General features: G+C 36.0%; 1 protein-coding gene and 1 long non-coding RNA gene across 2 annotated transcripts in view; one reads left to right on the forward strand and one right to left on the reverse strand.

The window, feature by feature from the left end:
* The window catches only part of LOC128554453 (transcription initiation factor TFIID subunit 6-like), a gene marked incomplete at its 3' end in the record, with an annotated part of 52,308 nt that overhangs the window by 10,366 nt on the left and 22,321 nt on the right, over positions 1–19,621 (forward strand). Inside the window, 1 exon segment of the mRNA XM_053535734.1 lies at positions 5,835–6,010. Coding sequence (XP_053391709.1) covers positions 5,852–6,010 — 159 coding nt within the window.
* LOC128554454 (uncharacterized) lies at positions 10,480–13,254 on the reverse strand. Its single transcript, XR_008369611.1, has 4 exons — positions 13,120–13,254; positions 12,455–12,597; positions 11,984–12,080; positions 10,480–11,537 (listed from the first exon to the last, which is right to left on the reverse strand). It is a non-coding gene; the product is annotated as an uncharacterized LOC128554454 (long non-coding RNA).

Raw genomic sequence — 19,621 nt, forward strand, 5'->3', positions numbered from 1 at the left:
GTGGGTTCAAAAACTAGATCACTAGGCTAGATCAAAGGAAAATCTTGTCAACACCCTAGAGACCACAATTTAAGTTTGAAACTCATGACAATTAATCAGAATGTTTGTCTTGATAATCTAAAGGTCAAGTTCGGATCTGGGTCATGTGGGGTCAAAAAGTAGGTCACCCTGTCAAATCAAAGGAAAAGCTTGTGAACACACTAGAGGCCACATTTGTGACCCAGTTTTATGAAACTTGGTCAGAATGTTTGTCTTGATTATCTCTCGGTCAGATTTGAATCTGGGTCATCTGGGGTCAAAAACTAGGTCAGTAAGCCAGATCAAGGGAAAAGCTTGTGAACACTCTAGAGGCCACAGTTGTGACTCAATCTTTTTGAAAGTTGGTCAGGATGTTTATCTTGATGATCTCTAGGTCAAGTTTGAATCTGGGTCATGTGGGGTCAAGAACTAGGTCAGTATGCCAGATCAAAGGAAAGCTTGTGAACACTCTAGAGGCCACAGTTGTGACTCAATATTTATTAAGCTTGGCCAGAATGTTTATCTTGATGATTTTTAGGCCAGGTTTGAAACTGTGTCATATGGGGTCAAAAACTAGGTCAGTAAGCCAGCAGTTTTAATTTGGGTCATTTGGGGTTTAAAACTAGGTCACATGGTCAAATCAAAGGTTGTGAACACTCTAAAGGCAACAGTTGTGACTCAATCTATGTGAGACTTGGTCAGAATGTTTGTCTTGATGATCTTTAAGTTAAATTCTAAACTGGTAAATTAAAATGTTGTTCTTGCTTATTTTGACTTTTTTGTTGTGGCTGAATGAGCCATAGACAGTCTACAAGGGATTTTTCCCCATCTTTAATAGGGGCAGTTAAAAGGCCCCTTCCCCTAAAAAAATTTCTGTTATTAAATCATGCAGTTTCCCCCCAAAATTGACTCTACTTAAGGTTATTTATTCCCCAAATACCAAGCTATTTTTTCCTCAAATAACAGGCCTAGGCCCCTTCCCTTTCTGGTTTAAAAACCCTAACAGAATGTCTCCTCATTGTATTGGTATCCACAAGTAACTAAACACTGTAATTTCTAAATGGAAGGGAAATAACTCAGACTCCTTTATTACAGTTACACTTTTTTGGATTGTTCCCCTTGAGGTATGTTTCTATGATATATAAAAAAGAAATTTATTACTAATAACTTCAAAATATGTTATTATTTGGACATCTAAATACTGATTAATAAGATGATTAAAAATGCTGTTTCAAAAGACCCACACTCCTTTGGCTCAGCTTCCTCTTGACAATATGTTGAAGGCATTTTTTACTAAAAAAAAACAACCCTCAGGACAAACCATCACAAAGTTCGCAAATGATAACCACCAGTAATTATTTTGCAGTATCTTATATAAATAAAAAACAAGAGCCATATCCCAAATTAAAATTTGTGTTTTATAATAATACAGGGTTTTAATCTGTAAATAAGGAAGCTGTAGTTATGGTTTTGTATATATATCCAAGCCCTATCATCTATTGATAAAACGTAACTCCCTTTATAAAACTGCAAAGGTCCTGTCTGCAGAAATTTTAAAGACTATTAACTCCCTGCATGCACAACCCACATACCATTCAAAACAATGCGGAAAGTTTGCCTTCTGTGTGTAAATAACCAGTGGCTCAAATCATGTCGCTCAATTTGGAGGATTCATTCCTTCAAATATACCGGGTATACCAATTACTGTGAGTCATATTTATTACAGAATGATTGTATGAAAGGATAAATTTTATTCTGTTTGATAAATTTACATTTTAGCTTTGGACTTTTGGCAAAAAAATTTGACTAAACACTAGGTAAAAGTTCTACGGACAAAAACAATTAAGTACAAAAAGTGAGATAATTTGAAAATTATTCAAAATTGAGTAGGTTTCTTGTTCTCTTCACTCTTCCTTTATAGTCATCTTTCATTATATGAGCTGTGCCATGGGAAAACCAACATAGTGGGTGTGCGACCAGCATGGATCCAGACCAGCCTGCGCATCCGCGCAGTCTGGTCAGGATCCATGCTGTTCGCTAACAGTTTCTCCAGTTCCAATAGGCTTTAAAAGCGAACAGCATGGAGCCTGACCAGACTGCGCGGATGCGCAGGCTGGTCTGGATCCATGCTGGTCGCAAAGCCACTATGTTGGTTTTCTCATGGCACGGCTCATATTATGTATCATTGTATTCTCTGCTCAGTGTTGAAGTTCTTGTTTCGACAAAAGAAAAACATAAAGGGAGATAATTTGAATATAATTCAAGCTAGTATTATGGTTCTTTTGCTCTTCACTCCACCATATTTCCATAGATCTACCACTTTCTCATGTTTAATTATATTCCCTCCAGTGGCTTTAAAGTTATTATCAGGACAAAATAGTGTTACAGAACAACTTTGTTATTAATTAATGGATTTGATTCACACTTAAAATATTCTTCCACATCGTTGTCCACATCATATGACACAAGGTCCATATCTCTGGCACAAGTATTTAGTAACATATGTCAACTTTTTACTTAGAATTTCAGTTTAATTTTGATACTTTTTCATTATATCTCTCTTGTTTCTAAATGGATTTTATTTATTCAAACTTAAAACAGTTGTTCCACATGGTCACCCACATCTGATCATATTACACAATGCTCATGATGCTGACACCAAAATGCTACGAGTTATGCCCTCCCCCTCCCCCCATCTTTTTACTGGAATTTCAGGTTCAAGACTTAGTGCTCTATCTCACTTATTTGGTTCAAACTTCAAATAGATGTCCCACCTTATAAGTAGCCACATGATTCAACATATGGTGCATTACTTTTGAAGAAATTTTCCATGAATTATGTCCCATTCATACTTATTTGATATTTTGATGGACTTCTCGATCCATGAGTCTGCTATTTCTCAATGCTTTTTTTTTTTATACCCCCACCAAACATGTTTGAGGGGGGTATATAGGAGTCAGTTTTGTCGCGTCCCGTCATGTCCCGTCCCGTCGCGTCCCGAAATCTATTATCTCAGTTATTACCAAATGGATTTGATTCAAACTTAAAATACATGTTCCACCTTATCACCCACATCATGTGACACAAGGTGCATAACTCTTGACACCAAGTTTTCATGAATTATGTCCCCTTTTACTTAGAATTTAAGGTTAATTTTGTTGTATTTTCACTATATCTCAGTTATTACTAAATGGATTTGATTCAAACTTAAAATAGATGTTCCACCTCATCACCCACATCATGTGACATAAGGTGCATAACCCTGACACCATTTTTTTATGAATTATGCCCCTTTTTACTTAGAATTTAAGGTTGATTTTGATGTATTTTCACTTTATCTCAGTTACTACTGAATGGATTTGATTCAAACTTAAAATAGATGTTCCACCTCATCACCCACATCATGTGCCCACATCATGTGACACAAGGTGCATAACTCTGACACCAAGTTTTCATGAATTATGTCCCCTTTTACTTAGAATTTAAGGTTAATTTTGTTGTATTTTCACTATATCTCAGTTATTACTAAATGGATTTGATTCAAACTTAAAATAGTTGTTCCACCTCATCACCCAGATGATGTGACATAAGGTGCTTAACTCTGACATGCATTTTTTATGAATTATGTCCCCTTTTACTTTAAATTTAAGGTTGATTTTGATGTATTTTCACTATATCTCAATTATTACAAAATGGATTTGATTCAAACTTAAAATAGATGTTCCACCTCATCGCCCACATCATGTGACACAAGGTGCATAACTCTGACACCAATTTTTCATGAATTATGCCCCTTTTTACTTAGAATTTAAGGTTAATTTTGATGTATTTTCACTATATCTCAATTACTACTGAATGGATTTGATTCAGACATAAAACAGATGTTCCACCTAATTACCCACATCATGTGACACAAGGTGCATAACTCTGACACTATTTTTCTTGAATTGTGTCCCCTTTTACCTAGAATTTAAGGTTAATTTTGATGTATTTTCACTATAGCTCATTCTGATTGGCTTAGAGCCAAAGGGAAGTAACCTTTTTTTAACCTTTGTACTGAGTTTCTTCCCCTTAAATTCCAGGAATTAGTCTATTTTTAGAAATCCTATTTTTAGATTTTCAATATTTTAGGTATTTTTCTTATTATTTTTATTTTAAGTCCTATGTAAAAAGTAAAAACATTTTTCCTTTGTAACATGGGTCGGTAAGACACTTTTTTGTCTAATATTAGAGATTTAATATATTTACTAGTATTACTATACTAGTATTATACTAGTATTACTTATATGTGGAAGCCCAGGATGAAGTACTCCAAAGTATTTTTAAGATTCCTTATGGTTGCCATTCTTCTGTGACAAGACCGTATGGTGGGGGTATGAGTCACTCCTGTGACAGTTCTAGTTTACACAGACTTAAGCTGTTGTACAAAATCTTCATCCACAATAGACAGTCAGAAAATAAAATACCCCACTTGGACAATAAAATGTGCGTTACATAGGAGGGGTTCAGATATTATCTGGAATAGCTCAATCATTGTTATTCAATATTCGCCTAAAACTTTGGTCTAAATGAATTACTCAATTTACTGATAACTTTGTTCATCCGATCATTTACATTTTCTTTCAAAGCTTAAATAACTGAAGAACTTCGAAATGAATACAATGTTCTGTGTCGATTAATGTATTGTCAAATAAAACAAGGTCTTACAAAAATATATCATTATTTTGAGTAAACATGAATAATGTTATAAAAGATTAATGAGCGTATGAAACCATTGAATGATTAGTATTTGAAATTCAGCAGAGAAAAAAATTTAATGGCATGACAAGGCATATGCACCTATTTATGTTATTATTCAACAAGATATAATCGGCATGGAACAATTTGTTTTATAATCAGTTAACTGATATGAGTAAAAAGGGACTGTTTGTATGGTTTTATATGTAAGCTGGTATCTCAGTACATATTGAAACTTCAGACACTTGTTCACTGTCATGATGATCTGACATGCTATGCACAGGTTCAGTAACTCTTCTTTGCAGTTTTATGTCCCTTTTTACGACTTAAATATTCATCAATTGACAAGGCTGTTGAATAATCCAGCATTGCTGGCCTCCCACAGCTCTTGTTTGCATTTCGCATTTGATTTTTGTATGTACTCTGGTATCTCAGTACTCACTTATGGGAATGAATTGAAACTTGACACACTTAACTTCAGTGATTTTAATGCTAATGGAGCAGTCAAGAATATTGCGTGTATATGTGTTTTTAAATATCTGCCTTCGGGCACAATTTCAAAAGGTGATTGTTTGCCTATTATGTCACTGTGATAAGTTATGTCCTCGGTGTGTATCACTCGATAAAAAAAGAGGGCAATAACCATTGAGACAAAAAGGGCAGGTAGGCTTAAAAGGAATGGTTGTAAAATGGTGCCTGGCGGGCAACAGGGCTGAACAGATTTCGGAATGGCTAACTGGAGCACTGTTTTTCAACACTTCTCCTGTTTTAAAATGTTAAGTCATTGCTTGAAAGTTCAGTTATGAAGAATTCATCAATTTATCAACTTCATTAATTTTCTATTCAATACATATGGAAAGTAAATGCAATTTTTCGAAAAATGTATTCTTTTTTAAACAATATGAATTTATGTGAATGATCCAGATAAAATGATTGCATAGATAACCCCAAAATAAAATAGTAATTACAGTATGGAAGTTTGTCTTGTTTAGAACTGGTCCTGACCAGTCTGGATACTGGTTCCTAACTTGTATTTCTTAAACCAGTGATCTGTTCAAAGAATATTTTCAAATTTTCAGTTTAATGCTGTCACAGAATGGCTGAAAAACAAGAGAAAGGGGGAAAGCTGAATGGGCACCTAACAGGGGAGTCTGTACGAGTGGTTGCAGAATCTGTTGGGATCAGTGGACTGCCAGATACTGCTGCTGCCTACCTCGCAGAGGATTGTACCTACAGGTTGAAACAGATTGTCCAGGTTTGTAGAAAATAAAAGTGTGTTTTAGCTCACTTGTCATGTGACAAGGTGAGCTTTTGTGATCGCCCATTGTCCGTTGTCCGTATGTCGTCCGTTTGCAATTTCTTGTGAACACTATAGATACCACAGTTTGCAATCAATTTTAACCAAAACTTGCACACAAGTTGTATTGGCATAATATCTTGGTTCCTTTTGAAAACTGGCCAGATCCCATCATTGGTTAGAGATATGGCCCCTTAAAGGGTCAAAATTTGCAAGTTTTGCTTGTGAACGCAATAGAGACCACATTTTGCAATCAACTTTGTTCTAACTTTCACACAACTTGTATTGGCATAATATCTCACTTTCTTTCGAAAACTGGTCAGATCCCATCATGGGTTCCAGAGTTATGTCCCATAAAAGGGCCAACCACCTCTGTAGCCTTGTGGTAGAGCGTCCGCTTCGAGTGCGGGAGGTTGTGGGTTCGATCCCTGGCCGCGTCATACCAAAGACGTAAAAAATGGTACTAGTAGCTTCCTCGCTTGGCGCTCAGCATTAAGAGGATAGTACTAGGACTGGTCGGCCCGGTGTCAATATAATGTGACTGGGTGGGGTATCATGTCATGTTTCTATGGTATGATATTCCAGTGAGACAGCACTATAAAGTTGGGCATTGTGCTCACTGCTACAAGTAGACACCGTCATCCATATGTCTGAAAAATTGTTGAGAAAGACGTTAAACCCGAACACACACACACACCTTAAAGGGCCAAAATTTGCTATTTTAGGCTTGTGAACGCAATAGAGACCACATTCTCCAAACAACTTTATTAGCTCACCTGAGCAATGCTCAGGTGAGTTTTTCTGATCGCTCGATGTCTGGCGTCCGTCGTCTGTCGTCTGTCTGTCGTCCGTCGACATTTAGCTTGTGTATGCGATAAAGGCTGTATTTTTCAACTGATCTTCATGAATTTTGGTCAGAATGATAACCTTGATGAAATCTAGGCCGAGTTTGAAAATGGGTCACCTGGGATCAAAAACTAGGTCACTAGGTCAGATCAAAGAAAAACCTTGTGTATGCGATAGAGGCTGTATTTTTCAATTGATCTTCATGAAATTTTGTCAGAATGATTACCTTGATGAAATCTAGGCCAGGTTCGAAAATGGGTCACCCGGGGTCAAAAACTAGGTCACTAGGTCAAATCAGGGAAAAACCTTGTGTATTGATAGAGGCTGTATTTTTCAACTCACCTTCATGAATTTTGGCCAGAGTGATTACCTTGATGAAATCTAAACCGAGTTCGAAAATGGGTTATCTGGGGTCAAAAACTAGGTCACTAGGTCAAATCAAAGAAAAACCTTGTGTATGCGATAGAGGCTGTATTTTTCAATTGATCTTCATGAAATATGGTCAGAATGATTGCTTTGATAAAATCTAGGTCAAGTTTGAATATGGGTCATCCGTGATCAAAAACTAGGTCACTAGGTCAAATCAAATAAAAACCTTGTGTATGCAATAGGGGCTGCATTTTCCATGGGATTTCATGAAATTTAATCAGAATGTTTGTCTATATGAAATCTAGGTTGAGTTTGAATATGGGTCATCTAGGGTCAAAAACTAGGTCACCCGGTCAAATTAAAGAAAAACCTTGTGTACGCAATAGGGGTTGCATTTTACTCTGGATATTCATAAAATTTAGTCAGAATGATTGCCTTGACGAAATCTAGGTCAAGTTAGAATATGGGTCATCTGTGGTCAAAAACTAGGTCACTAGGTCAAATCAAAGAAAAACCTTGTGTATGCAATAGAGACTGTATTTTTCAATTGATCTTCATGAAATATGGTCAGAATGCTAGCCTTGATGAAATTAAGGTCAAGTTTGAATATGGGTCATCTGGGGTCAAAAACTAGGTCGCTAGGATATATCAAAGAAAAACGTTTTGTATGTGATAGAGGCTGTATTTTTCAATCGAGGTTGATGAAATTTAGTCAGAATGATTGCCTTGATCAAATCTAGGTCAGATTCGAATGTAGGTCATCTTAGCTCAAAAACTAGGTCACTAGGTCAAATTGAAGAAAATGCTTGTTTACACTTAAGAGACCACATTTTTGATGCAATCTTAATGAAAATTGGTCAGAATATTTGTTTCCATGAAATCACTATGTCAAACATGTTTACACTGTTATGGTATGTTTCTCATGTGTGCGACCTAGGGCCATCCTGGCCCTCTTGTTCAAACTTGCACACAACTTGTATTGGCATAATATCTTGGTTCCTTTCGAAAACTGGCCCCATAAAGATCCATTATTTGCTATTTTGACTTTTGTAGCCATGCAGAGACTTCTTTTATGGTTTGATTTCATACAAACTTGCAGAATATATTCAACAACAATAAATCTTGGAGTCCATGATGAATTTGTCAGATCCAATCATAGATTCCGGAGTTAGGGCCCCTAATTGACCCCTAAATGAGCCAAACTTTGGTGATTTTTACCTTGTGAACATGATAGAAGTGACATTTTATATTTGAATTTAACCACATTTACACACATAAGTCACAGTGATTAGCTCTCGGTTCATTTCGAGAACCAGCTAGATTCAATTATGGGTTCTAGAGTTCAGGGGCAAAATTTTCTATTTTCAAATTGGCCTTTTCAACCATAATTATAGAGATTTTATTTATGCTTTGTTATGCCCCCCTTTGAAGAAGGTGGGGTATATTATTTTGCAGATGTCTATCGGTCAGTCGGTAGAAATGTAGACCAATCCGTTTCCGGATGATAACTCAAGAACGCTTGGGCCTAGGATGATTAAAGTTTATAGGGAGGTTGGTCATCACCAGCAGGTGACCCCTATTGATTTTGAGGTCTGTATGTCAAAGGTCAAGGTCACAGTGACCCTGAATAGTAAAACGATTTCCGGATGATAACTCAAGAACGCTTGGGCCTAGGATCATGAAAGTTGATAGGGAGGTTGGTCTTGACCAGCAGATGACCCCTATTGATTTTGAGGTCAATATGTTAAAGGTCAAGGTCACAGTGACCCTGAACAGTTAAATGGTTTCCGGATGATAACTCAAGAACACATAGGTCTAGGGTCACATAAGTTGATAGGGAGGTTGGTCATGACCAGCAGATGACCCCTATTGATTTTGAGGTCAGTATGTCAAAGGTCAAGGTCACATTGACCAGGAACAGTAAAATGGTTTCCGGGCAGTAATTCAAGAAAGCTTAGGCCTAGTGTCAGGAAAATTGATAGTTAGGTTGGACATGATCAGCAGATGACCTCTATTGATTTTGAGGTCATTAGGTCAAAGGTCAAGGTCAAATTGGCCAGGAACAGTTAAAACGGTTTCTGATCTTCTTGTCTAAAACCACAGAGCCTAGGGCTTTGATATTTAGTATGAAGCATCATCTAGTGGTCCTCTTCCAAGATAATTCAAATTATTGCCCTGGGGTCTAATATGGCCCCACCCCGGGGGTCACATGGTTTATATAGACTTATATAGGGAAAAACTTTGAAAAACCTCTTGTCCAAAACCACAGGGCCTAGGGCTTTGATATTTTGTATGTGACATCATCTAGTGGGCTTCTACTAAGATTATTCAAATTATCCCCCTAGGGTCAACTATGGCCCCGCCCCTGGGGTCACATGGGCTTTGATATTTGTAATGTAGCATCATCTAGTGATTCTCTACCAAGTTTGTTCAAATTATCCCCCTAAGGTCAAATATGGCCCCGCCCTGGGGGTCACATGGTTCATATAGACTTATATAGGGGAAAGCTTTTAAAATCTTCCTGTCAATAACCTGCAACATTTAAATTTTGACCACATGTATGGTTTTAAGTGGCAAGATGAACCTTGACATGAGTTGACCTTGACCTAGTGACCTACTTTCACATATCTGTAGCTACAGCCTTCAAATTTGGACCACATGCAAACTTTTGTGCACCGAAAACAATCTTGACCTTGACATTGACCTAGTGACCTACTTTCACATTTTTTAAGGTACAGGCTTCAAATTTGGACCACATGCATATATATAGTTTTGTGTTCCGAAATGAAAGGGCTTGGTTCACTTATAGGTTAAAATGGCACAACATCAAATGTTGTTGAAATATTATTATAATGAATGATCAACAACTCAGAATGCAAAATCTCATATTTTAATTCATTTGAAATTGTGCTGTTGCCATGGCAACCGATTGATTTTTTTTATGGAAACATGAAAATCTCTTATAACAATTACATCAGAATGCATAATTAACATTCACATATGCTAAGATATAACCCTAAGCAACGCCTATAATTTGAGGCAAAAAGAAATATGGTTGCCATGGAAACGGAGATAAAATGAGAATATTTGCTATGTCTTTTTTATGGAATAAAACCAATTTAGGTCATTCTTTAGAAAAATAACATATGTAATTTGTTGTGAAGATCATTATTCATAAATAATACAATATATTTCTGTTGCTATGGTTACAACGGAGTTGCAGTATATGCTTCAATGAGACAACAATGACGTTTTTGCTACGTTATTGAAGAACACTTTCAACATTTACCATTACATGTAAAAATAAAAAAAAATGCATCACTAAAAAGTGTTCTTCAAACAATGTTTTTTTCAAGACATAATATAGAACAACAGAACAATGTTTCCATGGTTACGCAGTTAATTCCGTAAACGTAATGCTACATAATCTCATTTAACACACAGTAATAGTTCAAGAAAACTGCCTTATTAAATGTCTTGATCATATTAAAAGAGTTAGATGATACTAACGACAATAATACATAATTAGGCATACAAAAACTAAATTGTTTCTAAAATAATCCAATGTATGTTTTACAAATTATACATATACTGTGATTTCTGACAGGTTAAATTAATTGTTTATGAAAAGGAAAAATGAACATGATACTGCCAACTGAAATGATTACATGCAGTTTGAATACAACTGAAAATATTCATAGATCTATATAATCCAACTGTCGTGATGAAAAAATGTACATTACTACCATATATGTTACAATTATTGTTGAAAAATCTTCCAGTGTTTTAGAGGAATTTCACATTTATACTGTGTTCAGCCTTACATGTATATAGTGTGTCAATATTTAACAAATGCATAGTATTGTAAACTATATGTATCATTTGTTCTTTTTCAAATATATGGAATTTGGGTCTAGTACATCTTCAAAAAATCAAAAACACTTTCAAATTAACCAAAATTTCAGAGCTCTTTCTCTGTATTACTTTAAATGTTAAACACTTTTTTCCATTCATTCTTCGTTTTAAATGACTTGAATTATCAATTTAATGGCTTTGACACTGCTGGTTTTGAGCATACATTGCCGTTGCTGCAAATGGGCGCTATTTCATTATACAGGTACCACTGTCGACCGGCATCCAGCTCAGGAATGGTAATACGGTAATTTGCCTGTCAAGCCAACCCCCTGCCTAAAAATATTAATCTCCGTCTCTGTGTTGAAGTTATAATCCTTCAAGAATACTGTCTATACCAGGTCATGCAGAAGACATTCTGTAATGATAAATGTATCAAATATTTAAGACAAAGAACACATAACCTTTTCATCAATCCTGAACAACAGCATTCCAAAAGACATCCACACATAATTACATTAAAAAAACATTTTAGAATTTTATTACAGTAATAACTTCTTTTCATGAAAAAATTCAACCATCGCACATATTCTACATCAAGTAAGGGCCATGATTTTGATCTCATTTTAACAAATAGTTCTTTAACCTGGTTAAGAAAAAACAGTTACTTTATTAGAATTACGTTATTTCTGTTTAACTTGCTTGCAGTGAGCTAGACACTCTTTAACAACACAAACATAAACAGAAACTGTGGTATTTTAATGTAAGTGGCCTCTTTACAGACATGATCTCTGCAGCAAGTTTTATCAATACTTAATTATTAATAAAAACATAACTGATTAAAGAGGCTCAAGCCAAATATACCTAAACATGTTCAGGACTGAATTCTGTATGTCGGGCCTCAATCAGGTTGTACTCCAAGTCATCATGTAGACCCATCATAACAAGCCACATTCCATAGCTAAAATAACGGGTATATTGAAACAATGAATTCTTAAACAAAAACTTGTAAGTAGCAATAGTGAGTCCTTAGAATATAACATAGCATCACTTTATTAAAACAAATAAATGCCAGCTACACAGTTTATTTTCTTACATACACACCTAAGTCTTAATACAGTATGTTGTGTAAGTATGCAATATTCAAATTGTAATTCAATGTTTATCAGTGGAGATATTATTTTTCATTTAGATAAAATTATGCACATTATATATATAAACTGGAAACTAGTGACTTTCCAAACTGAAGTGTATGAACACACTGTTAAATTAAATATTTCAACATCAAATTCTGTGTGCTTAATAAATATTTCTTTATTTATTGGGAATTCTTACCTTATCACAACACTTTTCTTATTTTGTCCACTACAATTGTCCATATGTAATGAAACATTCTTTTCTCCATAGCCATGATGCTTGAAGTGATGGTGGACCATAGATACCACACTGTTTGCTCCACTTCCAACAGCAGTACTGTACTTTTCATACAAAAACAAGAACAGTTTATAAGAAATGTAAATTAAATTCTCATCAAAAATGGAGTAAATCAACACTGACCAAACAGTTCATCCTTCTTATAGATATTGCTTAACATTAACTTGTATTTATCAAAATTTAATTGAATTCCAATTCACAGTGCTTATGATATAGCATCTTTAGTATAAAGCAATGCAGTATTTTCAACCCAATTTCAGGGAATTACAGAAAGTTCAGTGAAAAAAAAAACCCATAGAAATTAGTAATATCAAGTCTTAACAAAACATAACTTCCTTTAGATAATTTTACTTGACAAAATTTCTGCAAAGGTGTCACTATAATTCCAATGTAAAATGTGCACTGCAGGCCTGAAGCTTTTATTCATAGAGTCATGATTTGTTTGAAGACTATGGAATTTAATTTAGTGATATATGGAATTTCATAGTTAAAATTGATATTGAAAAAGTGCATTTGAGGATACTGACACTGATATGAATGTAAACACTAACTTCTAAATCTTATACCTGCATGAGGATTCACAGAAATACAAGGGCCCTACTTGCTGAGCATAGTATGGGGTCAGTACTTGTTCAGCACTCAGAAGTCAAAACTGCAGTGAGCCTTTATATTTCTTTCTGCTGGAGGTTATACTGAAAAATATCAAAAAAGAATTTCTCATTTATTTAGTAGCCTACCAGCATGCTGTCTACCAGTAATGGCAGTAGTGAGAATGAAAAAAAGTAGTTTTTATTGTAATTTGCAGGTAGAATTTTTAAGAAATTTTCAGGTCTATTTTAGTTGCTATAATTACAACAAAAAGTGACAATTTAAAACACCACTTTTCCTGTGTTATTGTACTATAATTTTCAATTTTCATAGATTCCACTGTGCATAATGACCATGTAATTATTAAATTGTTCACATCTGTGACAGTTTAAACTGTTCACATCTGTGACAGTTTAAACAATGTACAATATCTTGTAATATTGGGCTATTCCAGAAAATATCCACCTCCTCCCTGTGGAAGCAGTTTTTTTTGGTACAACCTGAGAGGAGGGGAGTGGTGGGGGGGGGGGGGGGGGGGGGGTATTTGGAGGGATCCTATTGGGAGGAAGGGGAGGGGGGTATTTGAGGTAACCGGGGTGTGGAAGGGGGAGGGGGGATATTTTCTGAAATAACCCGAAAGGGGGGGGGGGGTGGGGATTTGGAGGGATCCTATTGGTGGGAGGAAGGGGAGGGGGTATTTTCAGTAAACCGGGATGTGGAAGGGGGAGAGGGGGGTAAAATGTCTCCAGGGGGGGGAACGGGTCCGAAAAAACTGCCTCCACAGTGGGAGGTGGATATTTTCTGGAATAGCCCATTCCTGTTCATCAGTTCATTTACCTCTTTACAATTTCTAGATAGAAAGTTTCATACAGAATGTAGGCCTACTTAACATAGTAGATGCCCGACTGTCTTGGCTACAAGTATATTCTGCCATCATGAAAACTTACAAATACACAGGGAAGATATTTAAAGTATTTGACAGCAGACAGTCGAATCGAAATGTCAACACTGCTATAGTCAACAAAACGAAGCGGTCTGTCCATTTTGTTTTGCCTCCAATTACGAATAAATTTATAATGAAAATTAACACTTACCATAACAATTATTAAATCCGCCATGTACTTTAAATATCCGCGTATATTCAGAGCAATAACTGCATGTATTCTCTGACCCAGTTTCAGACATGTATCCACCGATAATGGCGTGTTGATTTCAAAGGGAAACAATTCGCTAATTCACTCATTAGGTTTGTAATATTTCACTAAATGTTGAAACGTTTAAACTTAAAAATCTTCGTCCGATATTATTGATTTTAACACTAGCTCTAATGGCTGTTGCTTGAAAAACAAATTAATGAAAACAAATATCTAATTAAGTGACGTCAACTTCAACATCATTTTACCGAAATCGAGGCTTGTGTAATTTCAGATAAAGATGTGTCTCCGAGACGAACGTTTTTTTCGTTTTTGAATAGGGCGGCATTGCTCACCAGCGATGATTTTTGCACTTTTTGTTGGTTTTTAATGTACGAAGTAGTGGTTAAAATATTAAGACTGGTAAAGGATGCCGCCAAGGCGAAAATCATAAATAAAGTCTCAAATTTCATGGAAAATTCACATTTTTTTGGAAAGTGGGGCATGTTTGGAGTAATATATAAACACAACAACACATTATTTTTCAAAGTTTATTACTTATATATGAAGCATTGTGTTTACTTGTTACGAACAGCATATGTATCAATGTAGAATAAGTAATGTATAATATGGCTAAATTCGGTGCCATTTACGCACATTAGTGAACCAAGCCCTTTGACCTTGATTTTGACCTAGTGACCTACTTTCACATTTCGCAAGCTACAGTCTTCAAATTTGGACCACATGCATAGTTTTATGTACCAAAAAAAGAATTGACCTAGTGACCTACTTTCACATTATTGAAGATACAGGCTTCAAATTTGGACCACATGCATAGTTTTGTGTACCGAAATGCACTTTGATCTTGAGATTGACCTAGTGACCTACTTTCACATTTCTGATTGTACAGACTTCAGATTTGGACAGCATGCATATTTTTGTGTTCTGAATTGAAATTTGACATTGATTTTTACCTTCTACCTACTTTCACATTTCTCAAGCTACAGCTTCCAAATTTGAAGCACATGCATATTTCTGTTTACCAAAATGAACTTTGACCTTGATATTGATCTAGTGACCTACTTTCACATTTCTCAAGCCACACATTTCTCAAGCCACAGCTTTCAAATTTGGACCACATACACATTATTTTGTACCGAAATGAAATTTGACCTTGATTTTGACCTTGAGGTAGTCTTGAAATTTGGAACATTCAAAAATGGCTCAGTGGATGGCACCAAGATCACTTTGTAATCTCTTTTTAGGTTAAAGGTCAAGGTCAGATTAAACCAGAATGGTAGAACTTTTGTTTACAGTGAGCATATAATTTCTATTCCTTGTGCAATTACTAAATGCATCAAGGGGGGCATTTCGTGTTCGACGAGCTCTTGTTTGATACAAACTTGCACAGAATGATTATCTTGATGATCTCTAGACCGGGATCAAAACTAGGTCTTGACTGGTCAAAAACTAGGTCATCAGGTTAAATCAAAGAACATGCAAAGCTCTAAATCAGAGTCAGACACTGAGAATAGTCAAGCATGCTTTCTTACAGCTCTTGTTACACAGAGTTATTGCCCTTTGATTATTTAACATAAGTATACTACAGAACAAATCTTGTCCAGAGTATTTCTCAGCAACCTGGTAGTCTGGTTGGAATTTCTCAAAGCTTCATAGAAAGGTTCACTATCCAGAGGAAATGGGCAAATTTTTTCACCTCAGTGATTCCAAACAGTTATTGCCCTTTTGATATCCAACATTAGTATGATGTAGTACAATTTTTGTCTGCAATACTTCTCAGCAACCACTGGTTTGAATATAGCCAAACTTCAAAGGAAGATTTGCTATCAAGAGGAAAAGGGAGTGTTGTCTCGAACTTCTGGTTGGATGATATTTTGCTAAGTTATTGCCCTTTTATATGTTTTTCCAGGATCTAAAAGGGGCAGGGTGCTGTTTGATCAAAAGGGCTTTATTCAGCATACCATTGCAATTGAAAGAGCAATTATTGCAACTTTAATTATTGTCAGTTATTTGCTGTTTCAATCGCTAAATCACCTGTAACAGTCAGTCAGTCAAAATCAGTAAGTCTTTTGTGTTATTCCAATTGTTTGGCACCCTAATGTTGAATCAGACAATTAATCATTCTGTGAAATCATTCAGTTGTGAAAAAAACCTTTTCTGTTTCATTGTTTCCTTGATTAGTTGTTAAATATAAGACAATATCATTCATATCAAAGAACTCTAAGAGTGGTATAATTTTATAAAATTATCAGATATTTTGTGACATACGGTCTGAACTTTATAGATCATTTTGCAGTGTAGATCTACATTTTATCCATTTTAGACACTAATAAGATTATAAACATTTTGAAAATTGGGCTTTGTTGATTATTATTTAAACTTTCAGAATGTCTTAGCAGTCTTATAGTTGGCATCTAAAAGAAATATTTATTAGTAAAAAATAAATTGAAAGGAACTTTTTTCATGCATAAGGAAAATAGATTTTTGATGAAAATATTAATATTATTAAAGATATTTTTGAAATAAAAAAGCTCATATTCCACTGACCTTAGAATGAAGTATAAAAACTTACAGCAGTCAATTGGAAATTCAGGAAAAATCCCAAGTCAAACAGTGCACCCTAAAACGGTCAAATTATAGAATCTGTCATTCAAAATACAGTAACTGTTACAGCTGTGAATTGTTTGTCATATTTATTTGCCTCTGAAGCTTTTTTGTCCCCTTCTAAATTTTTTTCAAGAAAGTCTGGACTTAAAAATGAATGTCATAGATCTGAAAATCAGTCAGGAAAATATGTGGGAAACAGAGTTAAACGGCCTTGTCACAGAAGTAAGCCAATGTCAAAGTTGAACTTGTCCTGTATTTGATGATGTTACACCTGTGTATATACATGTATCAAAAAGGATCATGAGCGAAGGATCATGAAAGGTTATAGGAGGTTGGTCATGACTAGGGATGGCCCAGGCACCCTGTTGATCAGTAGGGCAAAGTCAGAGTGACCTGGAACAGTTAAACGGTTTCAGGATGATAACTTGAGAACACTTTGGCCTAGGATCACAAAACCTGATTGAAATTGATCATGACCAGCAGATAACTAACCAGCAGGTCCAAGGTCAGGGTCACAGTACCCAGAACAGTTAAACAATTTACAGATGTGCTTTGGCCTAGGATTATGATAGGGAATTTGATTGTGAACAGCAGATGACCCTAAAGATTATGAGGTCAGTAGGTCAAAGGTCAGGTAACATGACCTAGAGAAGTAGAACATTTTTTTTTGCCAAATAACTATAGAACACTTTGGTCTTAGATCACATTTGATACGGAGGTCACTAATTTTTGACTGATAAATGACCCATACTTATCTGTTTGAAGTGAGTTTACTGAATGCATTAAGGAGGGCATTTCATTTTCTATGAGCTCTTGTTTTATTTGGTCTCATTGCCAAGTGGTTAATGTTGCTGACTTTCAATCACCTGCCCCTCACAAATGTGGTTTGGAGCCTCACTCAGGTTGATGAAGTCTTCATGTTGAGGAAGCCATCCAGTTGGCTTACGAGTAAGTTGGTAATTCTACCCAGTTGCCCGCTTGTGACGAAATAATGCATGGAGGGGCACCTGTGTGGGTCTTCATCCACTATCAAAAGCTGAAAAGCCACTATAATTATGACCTATAATTTTGAAATGAAATTAGAAAATAAGAAAGGTAGTCCCATTTTAACCATTGAGGTTTTCACAGTGACAGTACTGATTGTCCAGAGTGACTGTACACTGATAAGACAAAGATACTGAGCATGTTTAACATTGGTTGCAACCATTTTTATACGCCCGTTTAAAAAAAGGGACGTATTATGGGAACACTCCTGACAGGCAGGCGGGCGACGTCCAGACTTCATGCATGGAGGGATTTTGATTAAACTTGGCACAATTGTTTACCATCATGAGATGGAGAGCTGCTCGCAAGAACCAGGTCCTAGGTATAAGGTCAAGGTCACACTGAGAGGTCAAAGGTCAAATTCAAGAATGACTTTGTCTGGAGCATATCTTCTTCATGCATGGAGGGATTTTGATGTAACTTGGTACAGTTGTTCACTATCATGAGACAGACTGTTTTGCGCAAGAACCAGGTCTGTAGGTCAAAGGTCAAGGTCACACTTTGAGGTCAAAGGATACAAGAATGAAACTTTGTCTGGAGCATTTTTTTTTCATGCATGAATGGATTTTGATGTAACTTGGCACAATTGTTCACCATCATAAGACGGAGTGTCAAGCGTAAGATCCAGGTCCCTAGGTCTAAGGTCAACTTCACATTTGGAGATCAAAAGATACAAGAATGAAAACTTGTCCATAGCATTTCTTCTTCATTCATGGAGGGAATTTGATGTTACTTGGCACAATTGTACACCATCATGAGACGGAGTGTCATGCGCAGGTCCCTTCTTTAGAATTACTTCCCTTTGTTGTTAGCTCACCTGTCACATAGTGACAAGGTGAGCTTTTGTGATCACCCTTCGTCCGTCGTCCATCGTCAGTCCGTCCGTGCGTGCATCAACAATTTCTTGTCTGCACGATAGTGGTTTCATTTATGATTTTTTTTAAACCAAACTTGCACACAACTTGTATCACCATAAGATCTTGGTTCCTTTCTTGAACTGGCCAGATTCCATTATGGGTTCCAGAGTTATGGCCCCTGAAAGGGCCAGAATTAGCTATTTTGACCTTGTCTGCACAATAGCAGCTTCATTTATGATTTTATTTTAACCAAACTTGCACACAACTTGTATCACCATAAGATCTCGGTTCCTTTCTTGAACTGGCCAGATCCCATTATGGGTTCCAGATTTATGGCCCCTGAAAGGGCCAGAATTAGCTATTTTGACCTTGTCTGCACAATAGCAGCTTCATTTATGATTTAAATTTAATCAAACTTGCACAAAACTTGTGTCACCGTAAGATCTCGGTTCCTTTCTTGAACCGGCCAGATCCCATAATGGTTTCCAGAGTTATGGCCCCTGAAAGGGCCAAAATTAGGTATTTTGACCTTGTCTGCACAATAGCAGCTTCATTTATGATTTGATTTTAACCAAACTTGCACACAACTTGTATCACCACAAGATCTTGCTTCCTTTCTTCAACTGGCCAGATTCCGTCATGGGTTCCAGAGTTATGGCCCCTTAAAGTTCCAAAATTGGCTATTTTGGCTTTTGCAGTCATATAGAGACTTCATTTATGGTTTTATTTGATACAGACTTCAAAAATATCTTCAACAACAATAAATCTTGGATTCCATGACAAATCAGAACCAATCATAGGTTCCAGAGTTATTTTAT

This window comes from Mercenaria mercenaria, unplaced genomic scaffold (genome assembly GCF_021730395.1).
Source record: "Mercenaria mercenaria strain notata unplaced genomic scaffold, MADL_Memer_1 contig_5047, whole genome shotgun sequence".
In the NCBI taxonomy this organism is placed as follows: Eukaryota; Metazoa; Mollusca; class Bivalvia; order Venerida; family Veneridae; genus Mercenaria; species Mercenaria mercenaria.